This window comes from Brassica oleracea, chromosome C7 (assembly GCF_000695525.1).
Source record: "Brassica oleracea var. oleracea cultivar TO1000 chromosome C7, BOL, whole genome shotgun sequence".
Taxonomy (NCBI): Eukaryota; Viridiplantae; Streptophyta; class Magnoliopsida; order Brassicales; family Brassicaceae; genus Brassica; species Brassica oleracea.
Genome location: NC_027754.1, coordinates 36,635,043 through 36,653,763, shown reverse-complemented (window position 1 = coordinate 36,653,763; position 18,721 = coordinate 36,635,043). Strand labels below are relative to the sequence as shown.

Here is an 18,721-nt window from a genome sequence, read left to right as displayed (position 1 = left end):
GGAAATTCATTTCCTCGGAATTCCGTCGGAAATTTCCGAGGGATTTCCGAGGAAAGATGAATTTCCGAGGAGTTATTTCCGAGGACTTTTTTCGTCGGTATGTCGTCGGAATAGCGTTATTCCGACGACATACCGACGATTTTTTCCCTCAGTATGCCACTGTTTTCTTGTAGTGTATTCATTACAAATAAAACAAAAGTATTCATACTGAAAAACAAAAGTAATCTTGATTTTTTCATATGTTTTCGTAGAATGATTTTATTTTTATCATTGATATGGGTATGATAAACGTAATATATATGTCGTCCAAGAAAAAAGAAAGAGTAATATATGTTAATCATTCAAATTAGCGTTAAACCAAAAGGAATAATAGTTTTCTTAAAATATAACCGTGAGATAAGTTGGTTCCTATTGTTAAGGGAATAAAGTAGATTATATTAATGTCTCTTATTTAATATCAAGATTATTAATGATTGAAAAATGCAATGTGACCAACTCTAGTATATAGTCCATTTTTTTTTAAAAAAATCACACATGAATGAGAAGTCATGACTTCCCTTTTAATATAATAGATTATAAGATTTAACTAGATTTCGATCCGCGCAACCGCGCTGATTTTTGTTATTATTTATTTTTTTATACATTTTGTTTTCAATTCTAAATTGGTATATATTATAATATATATGACGTGTGTCTATCAATTTTTGAAACATAATAATTTTACTGTATATTTTTTGTTGAATAGATTATTTAAAACTTTCACATGTATTTGTATCTTCTTCTATATATATATTTTTGGATTATTATTTCATTATTGGGCTCGTAACTATATATAAAGATTGGTAAAATATTGTTTTATTGTCATCTTCAAAGATATTGTAACATTTCACAAATTTAAAAAAAAATTTAAAAAAATTAAACTTTTAGCTTCATAGATTTATCTAACTGAGTAACTAACTAAACATTTAGTTTTGTTTAATTTTTAAAATAAATTATATAGTTTAAATTTGTTTTCGTTGGTTTAAGGTAGTATAGATTAATCATTGTTAGATAATGATGACTTTTGTTATTTACAAAAAAAAAAATCTTTATAATTTTAAAAGTTAAAATCGACAAATATTTAAATAATTAACATATGAAGGTATACTGTTACAACATTAAATTATATCTATTTAATTTATACAATCTATAAATTCAATGTACCATCTATTGTTTAAATCTAATTATTGAGAGGCCAATAAAAAATTTTGGTAAGCCTAAAATTATTAGGTAACTAATTTTTGTCTGGGAAAAAAACGTGCTGTAAACCTAACATATTTTGTAACTTGTATTCGGTGTATTGTAGGTGATCTTCATCGTCCCTTCTGTTTCCTCTGTAACCTAAATAGGTTGAAAAACATACGAACTTATAAAAAAAACTTCAATCCATAAGTAAGTAAAAAAAACAGCTTGACTAAATTCAGGTACCATAATAACCAATTCTCTTTTCCTCGAGAAGTGAATATCAGTTGGAGTTTCTGGAAAATGATAACACATCTATGACGTTTTAGAACTTTTTAAAAAACAGTCATAGCATTTAGTAATATACGTTAAGGTATTTATTTAAATCACATACATCCTCATGCCTCCTTCGCTTATAGTCGATTCTGTTCAAAAAATACAAGAAACCATTTGAGAAGGTCAGAGCTTACAATCATAAACCCGGTCCAAATACGAGTAATAGAGCTATATGTCTTTGACCGAAAAAACAAAAGTATTTATACTGAAAAACAACACCACGAAACACACAATAAAACTTCATATTCATTACAAATAAGAAACTGGCATACGAGTTATAGAGTTATATGTCTTTGACTGATAAAACAAAAGTATTCATACTGAAAAACAAAAGTAATCTTGATTTTTTCATATGTTTTCGTAGAATGATTTTATTTTATTTTTACTTTTTTTTGGCAGCTAATGATTTTATTTTATCATTGATATAGGTATGATAAACATAATATATGTGTCGTCGAAGAAAAAAGAAAGAGTAATATATGTTAATCATTCAAATTAGCGTTAAACCAAAAAGAATAGTAGTTTTCTTAAAACATAACTGTGAGATAACTTGGTTCCAATTGTTAAGGGAATAAAGCATACTATATTAATATCTTTTATTTAATATCAAAATTATTAATGATTGAAAAATGCAATGTGACCAACTCTAGTAGATAGTCCATTTTTTAAAAAAATCACACATGAATGGGAAGTCATGATTTCTATTTTAATATAATAGATAATATAATAGATAGTAACTATTTAGAATTTGCTTCTAATGAAAAAATATTGGAAATATCGCAACTAGAGAAATACTTCACGACATGTCTTAAAAAGGTCAACATAATTTATATAAGCAACTAGCGAAATAATTTGTAAATTTGATAATTCAAAATGAGATATAACAATAGTTAATACTACTGCTTAAGCATGAGCAAGCATACTAATTAGAGGGTGGCCTCAACAAACAGCAAAACCGGCCGGCTAATATATACTTGAAAACTTAGATCTTGAATAAATCCCACAGTTAGTGGTAATCCTCTAAGTGAACTTCGATGGGCTATATATAACCTATAAACATAATTAAGTATAAGGATCTTAACATTAACCTGAAAATGGTGTCTCTAAATCTTTCCTTCGCCTTAGTATTTATCTTGGCAATCTTATTCACATTTTCTGAAGCCAACAACAGCAGAAAACTCCTGCAAACTCCCACTAACTACCAGCCAGCATATTCTCCTCCTCCATCTCCTACTCCGGTTTATTCTCCCCCAGTTAATCCTCCTCCTCCTACTCCGGTTACTTATCCTCCTCCTACTCCGGCTTATACCCCTCCTGTTGCTCTTCCTCCTCCGACTCCAATAAATTCTCCTCCTCCTCCCGCTCCGATAATTCCACCTTTGAAAGCTAATCCTTCTCCTCAAGCTTACAGAGCCTTTTACTACAGAAAGTCTCCTCCTCCTCCCTCCGGCAAACCTTGGTGGTGGTTGTTATGAGGCGGTAAAAATTGGCTCAGGAAAGGACACTTGCCAATGTCCTAAAACATTAAGAGTGCACTACTGTTGTCTTATAACATGGTTTTGATGTTTCTAGTCAGGTATTTTGTATTTTATTATTTGGAATGTCAAATGTATTCATCAGCAAAAATATAAATGTTTTGCGAGCTATTTGACTATTTGTATTTGCAATATGAAGCCTTTTGCTTTTCCTGTTTTTAAATAATCGATTGTCGACAACATTTGCCTTCTATAAAAATTAATATTGTCTCCTACAAAAACATTCGTTTGTAACTACAATAGTAATATAATGTAGAATATGCATTTTGTTCCAGATTATCTGGCTTCCCACACTCGTAAGTATTTGTGTGATATTGTGGGTGTCATCCACACATCAAAGTTGTTATGATCATCCAATATTATAGAAGAAACATATTAATTATTGAACACAAATAGAGAGGTTTCCTTAACACAACGACAAGTCAGATTGTAGAGCCAAATTATGTTAAAAATAAAGAATTTTCTTATTTTTGGTCGACATATTAAGATACAAAAGTACATGTACATACCATTTTGGTACATATCACAGAAAGAACATAAACTACTATATTCTTCATCATTTCTTCTCTCTTTCTTGTGTTCTATACTTAATCGTCCTTTTCCTTGTCGTCATCATCGTAATCATTGTCATCGCTTGACCTGGTGCGATTGCGTTCCGCTCGCAAAGCTATTAACTGCCTCGGAGACCACGCCTTCCATGGCTCGACAAGCTTTTCAACAGGCCTCACCAACTCTAGAAACCTTAACAAAATGTTGTGCGGATAGTACGTCTCAAAACCAACGAAATATATACCGTTCGGCTTGATGACGTATTTACACACATGTCCTCCGCACAACATAGATGTCATCGACAACGTCTTGATCTCGACATGCGCTGTCCCTTGGCTTGACAGAAAATGGCATATGTGAATCACCACGCCGTTTCCAAACGGCGGTACATCAAAATCCCATGAAAATTGCGTTTTGGGACGCGATCTGTGCCACCGGAGGGATTTTTCAGATGACTTGCACCGGTAGACAACTGATGGGCGTTTTAAGCCGTACATTTCGTTTTTCATCGCTATCGTGAAACTCACATCTCCAACTTCTATCGATTCTACATAGAATATGATGACTTGCAACACAAAGCACCAGACTATACCGTTCTTGGCAATGCTATAGTCTCCTCTCATTTTTTTTTCCTATTTTCTTATAAAGTTACTCAAGTTCTGAATTCTTATTGTTTTTCTTTTTACTTTATGACACTTTCGTTTTCTTTTGCTTTTATATATTTACGAAAGGATACGAAAAGTTATGGAAGAAAATTGGTTTTGTAGCTACTAACGAGATAACCAATCCAGTGTCTATTGTTGGATAATAAAAATACAACAATGTAGTAATTAGTGATACCAATTGATTTGTTACACCACACGTTAAAAACGAAAACTACATTTTTGTTATAACTTCTAACAATATTTCCTAGTGATACATACATGATACATATTAGACTGTAAATTTAAATCTTAAAAAAGTTGGCTAGTGGTAGATAGCTTTTGGGAAGATAAGAAATAACCTCACAATACTAAACTAGTGTGTCCATGCGGATATAAAACCATATTTCTTTTAGCTCGTTTGAATACCCAAAAAAGATCTATCCATGGGTTACATATTCCCGTAAATAATTAATTTGGACTCTACCATAATCAAAGATATCCCAGTTTAATGAAAATATATATTGTAATTTAAAAAATACGTGTAGATAGTTCTTATTCTATAAATAAAGAAATATTGTGTTTCAACTTGTAAATTGATAAAGTATTTTGTAAAGAATTATAAAATCATCAAACGAACAACATTAAATTTTAGGAAAAATGTGAAAAATATTATAAATGAATAACCATGAAATCTGAAAATTTAACAATCAGTATAAATCCGACTTCCATTTGTTTCTTAAAATGATTATAAACATCTCAGGCAACTTAGGTTGAGTATGACGATAAGGCCAAGGAGTCCAAGGAAAAAGCTCGTTAGTATCTTTCATAAAAGACCTTCACGGCTGATCGCTAAAACGCATCTGTATGACTGTATCCAGGACACCGACGTCCAAGCGCCGGCGTTATCTCGATATAGATATTAACATAACCCAAATTAGACCGGAAATGGCACGGTTAACCACCTTTGCGTTAGGAAAACTGTAAAAGAAGAACTTTCGAAGAACACGTCTCCAGGGAGAGACCTAGTCCAATGTTTTGGTTTCTTGATCCCTTTTAGTTCGTTGATAGCTTCGAAGATCACATTAGTTCCGTCTTTGAGTTCGAAATCAGAGCTGTAGTATTCGCTGGGATGAATCGTTTCGTAATCAGCGTAATGGTTTATCAAAGGGCTGTGGTCGTCCCCGCTGGTTGCGTGTATCCCAGGGATTAGACATATTAGGGTTCCAAGAAACAACTTGTTTTCCATTTCCTCCTTTGGAAGATTATTTCAACGTTTTAAAAAAATATCCTTTTTTAGATAAATGTCATTAAATAGAAAGTATTTGCAACGTTTGTGTGTACAATGGTGCTGTAACATTCTATATTAATTTGACATGTTTGTTGAGATAATCAAATCAAATATAAGAACTTTTTAACCGTTAATGATATTGCAGCTGCTATCTCAAGTCTTCTCACTTTGTAAGATAACAATCAAAAATAAAGAAACTAGCTACATCATATAATGAGTTAAACAATGTGCACTCACTCTCTAACACAGTGGCTGCGAAACAAACAACAATTATAGTGTGTTTGGATTGTAATCAAATACTAAAACAGAGGCAGCGTACATGTGCTAAACACTCAAAAGGCATGATGATCTTCCTACGTAGCTTTATAACAAGTTACTGGGAGATCTTTGGCTCATCCAATCATAGTACGCTTTCTTCCTCGTTGCCTCACTGCATAACCCCAAAAAGAAAATACCATTTTTGTAAAGTTTGAAAACAGAGTTGGTTTTTTTAAGAGGGGTATGATAGAAGTAGAACCTTGAGCGAGCTTGTTGAACGTGGCTGACCATTGCTTTGAGGACTTCCTATACGCTGTTAGTATACGATCCATCTACATTTTCACAACATAACACTCAACAACAAACCGAACCAAGCAAAAAAAAAAAAAAAACAGTAAAGTAGTTACGGTCTGCATCACTCTTTACCACGTTTCCGCATGAAGAATGCATTGAGAGCAAGGCTCTTTCAAGCACATACAAATCAACAGCTTTGTCTTCCGGCAAGGTGGACGTGAAACTCAACCCGAAATCAATTAGTACCTGAGAGAAGACATGAACTGTAAAGTAACTGAACATATCAGAAACGTCTTTGAAGAGACGCTTACTTACCAGCTGATTCGTTCCGCTTCTGACTAACATGTTTGATGTGGTCAAGTCACCGTGAGACAAACCACCATCATGGAGCTTAGCTATGGCCTCACCAATCTGAGCGGCGATATCATCCAACCGCTCCTCGACTATCCCATTGGCGCCAAACTCTAGGAAAACGTCTTTGACAGAGACGCCTTCGATGTACTCAAGTGTCAGGGAATGAAGGAGAGGATCCACTGCGTAGAGGACTGGTGTACAGACCCCGAGCTTTCTTGCTTTCGTCATACACCTAGCCTCCTACATGTAAGATGTAACAGTTGATTGATTAACTTCTACTTTTCTCTCAAGATTTAAAACAAAGGTGATGAAGAGGGAAGAAACGAACAGCATTCAATCGTTTGAGTGTGAGTTTCACATCGAGAATCGGGTGTCTATACTTCTTCGAGAACCGCTCTTTCACGATGGATCTCCTCCCCACAAATGTTGACTCGAACACCCTCTGAAACAAAACATGTAAAAGACTTGATCTTTTGTCAAGGAAAAAAAAAAGAGAGGAAACATATAACACTGATTGATTCACACTGATACACTTACAGCCTCAGCTCCTTGTTTTATCAGAACGAGAGACTCCTTCCCAACGTTTTCCTCACAATCCATCCTAAGTTTATTTCTTGGAAGCCTTGCACAAACTAGAAAGCCAACACAAAGAAAGACACTTGAACAATTGTTTGAAGCTCTAGAAATAAGGCCGCACAATAGTCACCCATGTCTAACTTAAACCTCCCCCAACTAAAATCTGTAGGATTGTATGTTACCAATGTACGGTCGGTCATACCAACATCAAAACTAACAAATAGTGTGACTCGATACTAACACAAAAGTCGTAAACTTTGAGTTAATAATACCAACGCAAATCTACATAATGTCAAAAACAATTGACTATGTAATCTACCACCGATAAACAGCCAATTGATTCGTGACAAAAGCAACCGTGTTAACTATTAAACGTAACATGTCTGTTAGTGTCATCTTAACATGAAATGAGCATATGTAGATGCATACGAAATCACAAAAAAAAAAAAATAGATCAGAATCAGTAACATACAGGTGTTATCAATCAATCCTATGTACAAAAGTAAACTTTTTTTCCGGCAACTTCTGTCTGAAACTAACATAACACATAACTAACTCGCTGTTCCAGACAAAAAACATCAAATTTGTTTGGTCTAGAACATGACAAATCTAATCGTAAAACCATATCTTTATCATCATATGTAAAACCTCTTAATCGGGGTAATATGGGAAACACAAACAGGCACTATAAACTTGTCGGAATCTTGTTTGGTCTCTGAGGATATAGTCAAACAAGAAAACTCGAAGAAACAAGAGAAATCAAATTCACGGGAAAGAAGGACTAACCAACTATGACTATGTGCCGGCCAAGAAGGAGTGAACCTGGTGAAAGACGAATAGCTACCGTCGCCGGAAAGGAGGCGGAGGAGGAGAAACTATCAAAACAACTATAAAACCCTTCTTTCGATGCTCTTCGATTCGAACACTCGTTAACAATTTTGCTTTAAGTCCTCTAAGCTTTATTTATTCTGATATTTAGCTCAGACTTTTAAAATAACAAAAAAAAAGACCTAAAATATTAGAGAAATTTGGGGGAAAAGCTTCCCCTTTTTAGTAAATAATTCACATTTTCTTTTACCATTTACTTCGTGCAGTGCAGTAAGAGTGGATTAGTTTTGCATCTGATCACTTTTCTAAATTACTTTGACAAATCCTCATGTAGTTAATCTCTGTTTTCACCCTAATTATGGTAGCTTACTTATCCTCTTAAGTGGTAACAATGTAACCAAGAAAACATTAAATTTATCCAAAAAAAAGGTATACATGATCAGCCACAAAACTATATATAACCATTTGCTTGCGACATCCACAATAAACTTTGGGATTTCTACCTCGAAACGCTATGGCATTGACCAAATCCCATTATTATCATTTAAATTACGATGTTATATGTTTTTGTGATCCGCCAAATTTGCAAATCACATTTTCTTACTAAAAATACAAAATCACATTTTTCCGTCAAATCGCAAAATCATATTTAAATCTATCAATTATCGCCAAACCGCTAAATCATTTTTTGCTAAGATTGAGAAATTATTTTTCGGTAAAGTCATAAAATTTTATTCTTTTACCAAAATGTAAAATTTTCAATTTTTTGGACTTTGTGTGTAAACCAATTAGTTATAGTCCTTGGGTTTGTTTTTCAATAGACATTAGACTATTTATGAACAGAAAATGAAATTATCCAATTAGACAAATTCCATCGGACATCGACGGTTCAATTGACATCTCTATATACAAGTAACCAATAAATTCACTTGCAAAAAATGTTTGTAGGTTTTACAAACTATACAATTCGAGCATGATCACACGCTTAACTGTGAAATTCTTCACGAATAGGTAACCAAAACGCCAAATGCATTTTAACTGTATCATTCAGTCCCATTCTTTTAATTTTTCACATGCACCACTATAACTCTCTAAAAATCAGGATATTTACAACTCGATCTCGTTTCCAAATAAATCTTCTTAATACATGTAGTTTTCTTTAAGATGCAACAAGTTCCGATCCAAGTCTATAATTTTTTGGACTAGAGACAAAAGCTGATTAGTGAATTATACTCCGTCCGTTTTCCAATAAATGATGTTATTCCTTAGTGCACAAAGATTAAAAAATTTATTTTTTTCTAAAAAGTAGTTTTAAAAATATAATTTAAAAATCATCTAACCAATTACAGAAATGACTACAAAATCTAATTGATTACACGGTTTTCAATAAAATTAAAAATAACATAAAAATATCAAAACATCTTCTACTTTAAAACAACAAAAAATTTCTAAAACATATCTATTATATTATGAAATGGATGGAGTATTTATGTAGCTGCTAATAATCAACCTGACACATCTACTTTTGGAACATAAGATTTTACCACTAAAGTTAGCAGTTTCGGGTGGATTAATTTTTTTTTTGACTAAAGGCTTAATGCATTAATATTTTTCTTGCAAACTGTTTTCTATTACGATCTTTCAAATCACATCTGATGATGTAGCTATGGTTAATGAGAACTAACAGTCCCTAGTTTTGGGATAATCTTTCTCGCAAATTCATTTCATATATTTTCAAGATATCATTAATCATACATCAGTTGTTTTTAAACCATTATTTTCTCCCGGGAACAAGGTATTAATATATTGTTTGGGTCCGAAGCGGTTCTATTATCTCGTTTGGTAGATGTAAAAAAAAGAATAAACTTCCACTAGATTTTAACCCACATATTTTTCACTAGATTAAAATACATGTTTTAAATATATAATTTTTATTTTAGTGTTATATATTGTGTATTTCTATAATATTATTTTTATATTTCTTATTTGGCATTATTAATATATAGTGATTTATTTAATAAATTTTACTTTGTTATTAATTTTTATTACTTACTAATCAATTTTCAAGTTAGGTGAAATAAAATAACAATCTGAAATAATACATTTTGCATATAATACATTTTTAATTTAGTTATATTATATAAAAGAAATATGTTTAAGATAATTTATATTTACATCTTGTGTTTAAAAAAATATACTTTTAACATCTACAATTTTAGTATTTTACGGGATCCATAAGTAAAAACATTGTTTTATTTAAATAATATAGCCCTATTATTTTAGTAAATTTTATACATAGTAGTATCTATCATATTATTTTAGTAAATTTTATTGATATATGATATTTTTGGATTTTATGATATGAAATTTTCTTTTCTTAATTAATTTTTCAAAATATAAGATTGCTTTAATATTTACAACATATATAGTTTATTTTTTCGTGGTGCATTTCAGAAATAGTTAATTTTTACAAAATTTTATATTTTGTCAAGAAAACTTTAGAAAATTACACAACTATTTTTGAGTTTGAAAGATTATATGAATTTTGAATTTGTTTTGTTGCTACATTAATATATTATTTTATAAAAAAAATTGATTTTTTGGCAATATTTTCTAAATTTTCCCAACATATTTTGTCATAATTAAAATAAAAAATAAATAAATTTATAATTAAAATTTGATTTTTCTTTAATATTTAAATGAATTACTAAAATTTCAAGTTTTCTAATAACATGTTTTTTAAATAGAATATGAGCTAAATGTTATTATATACTATTATATTTTGTATATAAACATTTTAAACAATAGATTGTTGAGAGTTTCAAAATAAATAAAAAGATAATATACAGTTGTACATATAAAATTTTAACCTATGTTAATAATTTTTTTTTTTGTAAAAGATTGTATAGTTTACGAATTTCAACTCATTTTAATGATGAGTGATAATTTATTTAAATGAAACAATTTTAAAAATATTTTTTAATTTACCTATTTAATATAATTTTGTCATATTTAATTCATATAGCACTTCTATTTTATATAATACAGAATATAATTATAAAATTTATATAATTTTTATTTTCTGGTTTTAATAAAATTTTTGTTAACATTGATTTATAATAATATTATATTACTAATTATGAAATTAACTAATGTGTTATCTAATAAAAATATTTAATTTTTAAGGAAGCTTTTGTTAGATTCTTTATCAGCAGATTTTGTTATAATTTATAATTGATTTATTATTAATGTTAATAATCAAATATGTCATATTAACTAATTATTTAAGTGATATTATTATAATTGGTTAATAGTAGATAAAAAATATGACCATAAATTAATAGATTAGATTTGGTAATTTCTAAATTTAAAATTATATAAATAAGAAATAGACTAAATAAAATGCAAGTTGAAGAAAATAAGAAAATGCATGGTAAGTGAGGAAATGTAGTATGAACAAGAACCCGGTGGAAGATAAGGTTCTGGAAAGCAAACAGCATATCCCCATAATTGGATCAATGTAGGGCTGGACGACTAACAAACCCCAATCTGACACGTGACTGGCTGGGCATTTTCCACATGCTTTCCTGCCGAAAGTGGAAAGATAACGTGATGGCCATCACAAGATTAATATGGGTGTGTGGTCACCCATATTCCTCCATTAATCAATCAACATTACATATATTTATCTGAAAACGAGTATATAAAAAAGAATTTGTTTATAATGTCGTAACGCTCTTTTGTTTATATTTTTCTGCGTTAATAACCGTTCATTATATAAAAATGCGAAGCTACAGTTTTTTGAATCTTGATACCAACATATATAAAAGATAACCAAGACAGTGGATGAAAACAATCGGAGAATAAGGGGTTCTTCGTTTCACCATCTGTGATCTCCTTCCAAATGATCCATTGTATGATCCATTCAGATTTTTGAGACGGTTTGTTTGTACATCCAGATGGTTCATATAGATGAATCAGCTAAATGACTTTTATGTTTGTTTCTTTATTTTCATTTTCATCCAAATGAGTTTTAGTAAACAAATTACCAAAATACCCTTGTCTTAATTTAACCATATGTTAAAATTTACTACAATAGTAACTTCTAATAAACAAGAAAATTGATATACATGTATTTAAAAAAAAAAACTTTAGAGTTTCAAACTAAAAGAGTATTAATAATAAACCGATTGTAACTTCGGTTTTGGCGGGAAACGAATTTTTTCGGTTTTAACGGAAACGAGATTTTTTGATTTTGACGGGAAAACGAGATTTTTTTGATTTTGGTGGGAAAATACAATTTTTGGTTTTGGCGAGAAAAGGCATTTTTACGATTTTGGCGGGAAAACGAGATTTTTAGGTTTAAGCGGGAAAATGTGTTTTTTGGTTTAAGCGGAAAAATGCGTTTTTCGGTTTTGGCGGGAAAAAGAGATTTTTTTGGTTTTGGCGGGAAAATACAATTTTTGGTTTTGGCGAGAAAACATGTTTTGTGGTTTTGGTGGAAAAACGCGTTTTTGCATTTTTGGCTGGAAAACGAGATTTTCGGTTTTGGCCGAAAAACACGTTTTTTGGTTTTTGCGGGAAAACAAGATTTTTTCGGTTTTGGCAGGAAAACGACAAGTTTTCGATTTTGGCGAGAAAACACGTTTTACGATTTTGGCGGGAAAACGCGTTTTTTGCATTTTTGGCGTGAAAACGCGTTTTGTAGTTTTTGCATGAAAACACGTTTTTTCGGGTTTCGCGGAAAATACGTTTTGGTGGGAAAATATGTTTTTTCGGTTTCGCGGAAAATGCGTTTTGGCGGGAAAATATTTTTTTTTTGGGTTTCGCAGAAAATGCGTTTTGGCGGAAAAATATGTTTTTGCGGTTTTCACGAGAATCAGTTTTGGCGGGGAATGCATTTTGATGAGAAAACACATTTTTCGGTTTTGGCGGAAAAACACGTTTTGTGGTTTTGGCGGGAAAACATGTTTTGTGTTTTGGCGGAAAAATGCGTTTAGGGGTTTGGCGTGAAAACGCGTTTTTCGATTTTGGCATGAAAACACATTTTTGCGGGAAAACACGTTTTTGCAATTTTAGCGAGAAAACACGTTTTTGCAATTTTGTGCGGAAATGCATTTTTAGGGTTTTGGCGTGAAAATTCGATTTTAGGTTTTCGCGGGAAAATGTATTTTTGTGGTTTTGTCAGTTTTCGTGTATAACAAAATGATATTATGTTTATGTTTGTAATTTGTGAATTACATCAGAAGTATAATAGACATTATACCATATTGGATGAACCATCTCCATCCAAATGGTCCAAATTGGATTAGCTGAATGGACTTTAAAATTAATCATAAATTTCCGAAAGTCATCCGGATGATCCATCCAGATGAGTTGCACTTTTAGTGCCTAAACGAACAAAACTCTCATCTTCATCCAGATGGCTCATTTGCCAAAACGATATTGTGTGAGGTGGTTTATTTGCCAAAACGTGTACATGAATATTAAAGGATCGCGTGACAAAAGAAGATTGATGTTATTGAAAACGAGATCCCCACATTATGTCTTTACACTTGTTTTCCACCTAGATGTTTGTAGCAGTTCCATGGAGGTTTTTTTAAACATAATTCCATGGAGGTTATAGGTTAAAATCTTGACAGTCGTCTGCAAAATAAATGTTCAAAATGAAAAGAAAAATGGAACACATTCCCAAGAATATGTTAAAGATAAGCATAGGTGCTCGCTCAGAAGAGAAAGGTATCATGAAAGCACAAACATATACGTAATTCCATATTCGGAAATATGTTATATTTTAATGTATTTTGGGTATCGTTTCTGAATATTATTTTGTATATATACAAAAGTAAATGTTAAAACAAACTTTTTATCTATATGAAAGATTCAGCTTTGTTCATAGAGATCAAAAATCAAGAAGATATGTGATGACTAGTTTGTCTTTATTATTACATGGAGAAAAAGAGTTTTGTTTATTGGGGTTTATTGAGACACTGTATTTGTTAGTGTTAATTTCATTTTCTCGTTGCTATCAGCTTTTGTAAACACTGACAGAATATCATACTATTAATTAAATTAAAATGTCAAAATTTTCATACGTTAGAGTTATTTTATTAATATAATGTTCCTTTTTAAAAGTGCTATATACTCTTATAATTGTTAAATATCAAAGGTATAATTTACATTAACACACTAATAACAAGAGAAAACTGTTCAACAAACTCCATTTTTCTTTTACAATGTTGGGTGATGAATTGATATCATAAATTAGCATGTTAGAATTAATCACAATTTCCAAATTTTTGGATAATAACACAATAAATTATTTAAATATTTATGTTAGAATTAGTATATTAAAAATCTCTATTCATCTACATAATCCTTTTTGGATAATAACACAATAAATTATTTAAAGATTTATTATGCATCTACATACATAATTCTAATTATGCATCTACGTACATACACATGTGTATGTTATTTATTTAAATGTGTATGTTATTTATGCCTACACATTTAAATAATTCTAACATACTAATTCAGACAAAGAAATATAGATACATTTGTATATGTAAATATTTTGTTACTATTATCAGCATTTGAAATTTTAATTCATTACATAAAATAAAATGTTAAGGTTGAGTAAACAATGTTTTGAAACTTTAATAGAACTATGAGAGACACAGTCAAGTGTGATAAAAACTAAAGGTAAAGTTTATTGTTTTCGATGAAATTTGTTGGCCGATTTTCAATTATAGTTGACTTGATAATGTATATACTAATAAATATTTGTAAAATAATTATATTCGTATACACGAAAAAAACAACTAACTAATCTTTGTGTGCTGATAAATTTTTTTAGTGATATCTCGGATATTTCATAAGAAGAAGGGACAAATATATGACTCAACTGGATCTATAAACTACTTAAAATTTGATTCTGTGATTTTCAAAAATCTAAAATAATTGGATTAACCATTTGTACTTTTGTAGAAATAATTAAAAAAAAATTGTTGAAAATTTGAGATTTTTCATAATAGTAGATAAAAAATATATTTTGAGTTATTTTTGAAACTATTTATAGTTAAAACTTACAAATGCTTATGAAGCAAAGCAAAAGAAGTAGATATTTTGTGGTTAATAATAAGAGTTCGGTTTTGGTGAAAACTGAAACACAAATTTTCATTTTTAACATCAAACGGGTAGACCAGAAACGCAATTCTTTATCAAATTTGTATTTATCACATCTTTCATAAATGATGTTAATTTTATAAGTTAGAGAATGTAACGATTGTATCTAATTATCTGTAGTTACGGGGGTGAATGGTAGTTGGTGTACACAGATCTATTTATTTCTACATCAGCAAATTCAGAACAATCAAGCCTTAATTTTTTTTTTGAAATCACAGCTCTTGAAATAACCTACAGCTGTACAAGTGCTCTGCAGAGCCAAATATCCAAAGCAATTTTTAGTGTTTTTCATAAAATTCTACAGCAATAAAATTTAAAGGCACAACAAAAAATCTACAGATTTTTTCTATAGCAAAAATTTTAAAGCTACATCCATTACCAATCGGACCCTATGACACCAAATTACATAAAAGAGAATATATATATATATATATATATATATATATATACTTCCTTCGTTTCATATTAAGTGTCGTTTTGGAGAATTTTTTTCGTTATAAAATAAGTGTCGTTTTCGATTTTCAATACAAAATTTATTAATTTTATGCAAAATTTATTTTTCTATTGGTTGAAATATAATATGTATAGGTAATAGTGTTTTTTATAGGAAATATACAAAATTAATTATTTCCTTAATTCGTGTGTCGAAACCTAAAACGATACTTATAATGAAACAGATAGAGTATATATTATATATATATAATAGTGAAAAAAGCTATTAATGACCGAAATTTCGTATGTGGTGAAAAACGGAAACAGAAAACGTCTTTGAATTTTGACTGCATTCCGTCGGTTACGAAGCAATCAATATGGGTTAATTATGATTTGACCAAAAGAAAAGAATAACGGGCCATATAAAAATATAGGAAATTATCATTAATATCTTTTAAAAGATTATATATATACTCTATATTTTATTCATCTTTTCTTCTCCTTTCATTAATATCTTTTTGCGTATTGATTATCAGTATCAAATAATAGGAGAAGAAATGTTAAAAAGATTATTTTTTTCAAAAAAAAAAATGTTAAAAAGATTAATAATTGGAGAGGAGAGAGAAAATAGGTTATCTTCTTTGTTAAGATCTCTCTCGATCTCTCTCTCTTTTGGCTATATAAAGCCACAACAGGGCTCCATTTCTTCCCACAGCCAAAGATAAAAGAAATACATATAGGAGTAGCTAGAGCGATGTTCATCCCTAATGACTTTGTAGCTAGAGCTATGTTTATTTATTCATTGAGTTTGAAGTGACTTACAAGGGCTAGGGTTTGTGGTTGGATATGCACGAGACATATACTCAGGGATGGTTAGAGTGATAACGAATTATGGTGACAGAAGAGAGTGAGCACACATGGTGGCTTTCTTGCATATTTGAAGGTTTCATGCTTGAAGCTATGTGTGCTCACTCTCTATCCGTCACCTTGTTCTTTTCTCTCACATCTCTCACCATTTTTTTGTATTTTAAGTGACATGTTTTAATTCTATTTTGATGTTTTAGATTTTGCTCCACTTTTTGGTTTCAAAAACATGAATTAGTAATATCAAAAATAAATTATTATGCCATAATCATGTTGATTTTCTCAATTATCAATTATTAGCATATCAAAATCTCTCTCTCTCTCTATAAGTTTTTTTTTAATCTCTCTCTCTGTTGTGAAAAATCTTTTATTTAATTTGTTAAAATATCTCTCACCCTTTTGCTATTAAAATCCACAGTCTGATTCCATTTCTTTGCAGAGCCGATGATAAACAAATACATACCTCTAAAATGTTTATAGAGTAATGTTCCTTCTCAATGGAATATCAACATTTATATATGTCTTTTAAAAAAAAAAAACATTTTTATATATATGTATATAGTCATTGAGTTTGAAGTGCCAGAATGACTAGGGTTTGTACGTGGTTGGATCATAGATTCATGAAACACACAGACGGATGGTTTGAGTGCTGAGGAATTGATGGTGACAGGAGAGAGAGCACACATGGTGGCTTTCTTGCATATTAGAAGAGCGCATGCTTGAAGCTATGTGTGCTCAGACCACCCGCAACGGGGGTTCACGAGTAATCCTTAGCACAAATACATAGGTTAGGCGTAATATAATTGTTCATCATTTGTCTCAGGCTAACCAAAATGGGACAAGATTACAGCTACTCCCAGCCTTCTTCATCATCAAACTCTCTAGACATGAGCTCCCTTCTTGAAGCAGAAGCTAAGCTGTACGCGGATGAAGCTGAGAGTCCCTACTGCAATGCAGAGCCGGATCAGTTCCCACCTCAACGAGAGCCTGATGATGGAATCCCGACGGCATGCTACTGTGGTGCTCAGCCTGTTGTCGAATGCTCTTACACACCTAAAGATCCATACAGAAGATACTTCATGTGCGCCAATGTCGATGATGGGGACTGCCACATATGGAAATCGTGGGATGTGGCTTTAATGGAGGAGATGAGTGAGTTTCAGAGACATCTCAGGCAGCTCAAGGATCAAGCTTTTGAGTGTGACCAGAAGCTGCTTAAGCTACAGAAGACCTTGTGTGAGCTAAAGAAGAAATCAGAGACTCCAAATGCCTTTGCATTGGCACTTTATGCAATGGTGTCCGCATTAGTTTTCATAGGTTTGGCTGCTATGTTCCTGAGTGGTAAGTATCTGTCTTGTGCTTTTGGTTGTTGTTCATTCTACTTAGTAAAACTTTTGACTGTTTGATCTAATGTTTTTGCAGGAAGAGCTTCAAAGAAGTAAACCAGACTGTCATAAAGCTCGAGAGCGTCTGTATAATTAGGTACGTTTAGTACTACCTCCTACTCTCTTTTCTTTGAATAATTAAAACATATATGTTAGTTGTAGTTGTAGTTGGTCTTGCGTAAATGATTTAGTTGTAGTTGTTTAATTAAAAATAAAACCCGAAAAAGATGTCAGTTGTAGTTGATTGCGTAAATGCTAGGTGTTTGGTTTCTACCTTCCTACCGCCTCAGAGTTGATTGTTTTAAATGTTTTTGTACTTTACAAATGCGTATTAGTCTGATTTGATTGGTGTTCAATGCAACTAGTTAGCTTTCTACCTTCCTAACTGCTCCGTCTTTAAAAATTAAATGCAACTAGTTAGGTCTCATAGTTTAAGGGCGTCTACTTAAGTCTCTGTGTTGCTATTAGAGTGACACAGACCAATCTATTAAGATGGAAAAGGACACTAGTTATATGAACCTACTGTTTAGTCAATCTCAGACTCCAGTGGACCTTGATTCACCTGAAACTTTTTGGTTCGGTAGCCAAGGTCCTAGTGAGTCTGTTGTCGAGCCTGTTGTCGAGTCTGTTGTCGAGTCTGGTGTCAGGAGGAAGTGGTCTCCGAAGGAGGATAAGATCCTTATTGGCGCTTGGCTTAACACCAGTAAGGATCCCGTCGTCAGCAATGAGCAGAAAGCTGGTGCTTTCTGGAAGCGGATTGTAGATTACTACAACGCAAGCCCGCAGCTGGTTGGGACAGTACCGAGAGAGGTTACCTCTTGCAAGCAGAGGTGGGGTAGGATCAACACTGACGTATCCAAGTTCGCTGGATGCTATGACGCGGCTCTGAGGGAGCAGAGAAGTGGCCAAAATGATGATGATGTGATGAAAGCTGCCTTAGACATCTTCTTCAGTAATAACGAGTACAAG

At 31.6% G+C, this 18,721-nt stretch overlaps 5 protein-coding genes across 7 annotated transcripts; 2 read left to right on the top strand and 3 right to left on the bottom strand.

Annotated features, from left to right (window-relative positions):
• The first annotated feature begins 2,651 nt into the window (after nucleotides 1-2,651).
• LOC106305395 (leucine-rich repeat extensin-like protein 1) lies at nucleotides 2,652-3,131 on the top strand. Its single transcript, XM_013741770.1, has one exon. The coding sequence runs from the start codon at nucleotides 2,652-2,654 to the stop codon at nucleotides 3,030-3,032; it is 381 nt and encodes a 126-aa protein (XP_013597224.1). The 3' UTR covers nucleotides 3,033-3,131.
• Nucleotides 3,132-3,679: 548 nt separating this feature from the next.
• LOC106303212 lies at nucleotides 3,680-4,264 on the bottom strand. The gene has a single exon (XM_013739542.1). The coding sequence runs from the start codon at nucleotides 4,262-4,264 to the stop codon at nucleotides 3,680-3,682; it is 585 nt and encodes a 194-aa protein (XP_013594996.1).
• Nucleotides 4,265-4,992: 728 nt separating this feature from the next.
• On the bottom strand, nucleotides 4,993-5,531 carry LOC106303211. The gene is given in 5 exon segments (XM_013739541.1): nucleotides 4,993-5,114; nucleotides 5,117-5,156; nucleotides 5,159-5,238; nucleotides 5,241-5,282; nucleotides 5,285-5,531. Coding segments are annotated over 5 exon segments (531 nt in total).
• Nucleotides 5,532-5,753: 222 nt separating this feature from the next.
• On the bottom strand, nucleotides 5,754-7,997 carry LOC106303929 (TP53-regulating kinase). Its single transcript, XM_013740291.1, has 7 exons — nucleotides 7,842-7,997; nucleotides 7,017-7,111; nucleotides 6,808-6,921; nucleotides 6,441-6,719; nucleotides 6,258-6,371; nucleotides 6,091-6,163; nucleotides 5,754-6,003 (listed from the first exon to the last, which is right to left on the bottom strand). The coding sequence occupies exons 2-7, from the start codon at nucleotides 7,077-7,079 to the stop codon at nucleotides 5,966-5,968; spliced, it is 681 nt and encodes a 226-aa protein (XP_013595745.1). The 5' UTR covers nucleotides 7,080-7,111; nucleotides 7,842-7,997; the 3' UTR covers nucleotides 5,754-5,965.
• Nucleotides 7,998-17,194: 9,197 nt separating this feature from the next.
• On the top strand, nucleotides 17,195-18,573 carry LOC106304707 (uncharacterized protein At4g04775-like). Of its 3 annotated transcripts, none has more exons than XM_013741104.1 (3): nucleotides 17,195-17,708; nucleotides 17,790-17,849; nucleotides 18,342-18,573. In XM_013741104.1, the coding sequence occupies exons 1-2, from the start codon at nucleotides 17,201-17,203 to the stop codon at nucleotides 17,807-17,809; spliced, it is 528 nt and encodes a 175-aa protein (XP_013596558.1). In that variant the 5' UTR covers nucleotides 17,195-17,200; the 3' UTR covers nucleotides 17,810-17,849; nucleotides 18,342-18,573. The 3 variants fall into 3 exon arrangements, with proteins under 3 accessions (XP_013596558.1, XP_013596557.1, XP_013596556.1); XM_013741103.1 differs by having other exon boundaries at nucleotides 18,337-18,569; XM_013741102.1 differs by lacking the exon at nucleotides 18,342-18,573 and having other exon boundaries at nucleotides 17,790-17,946.
• The last annotated feature ends 148 nt before the right edge of the window (nucleotides 18,574-18,721 follow it).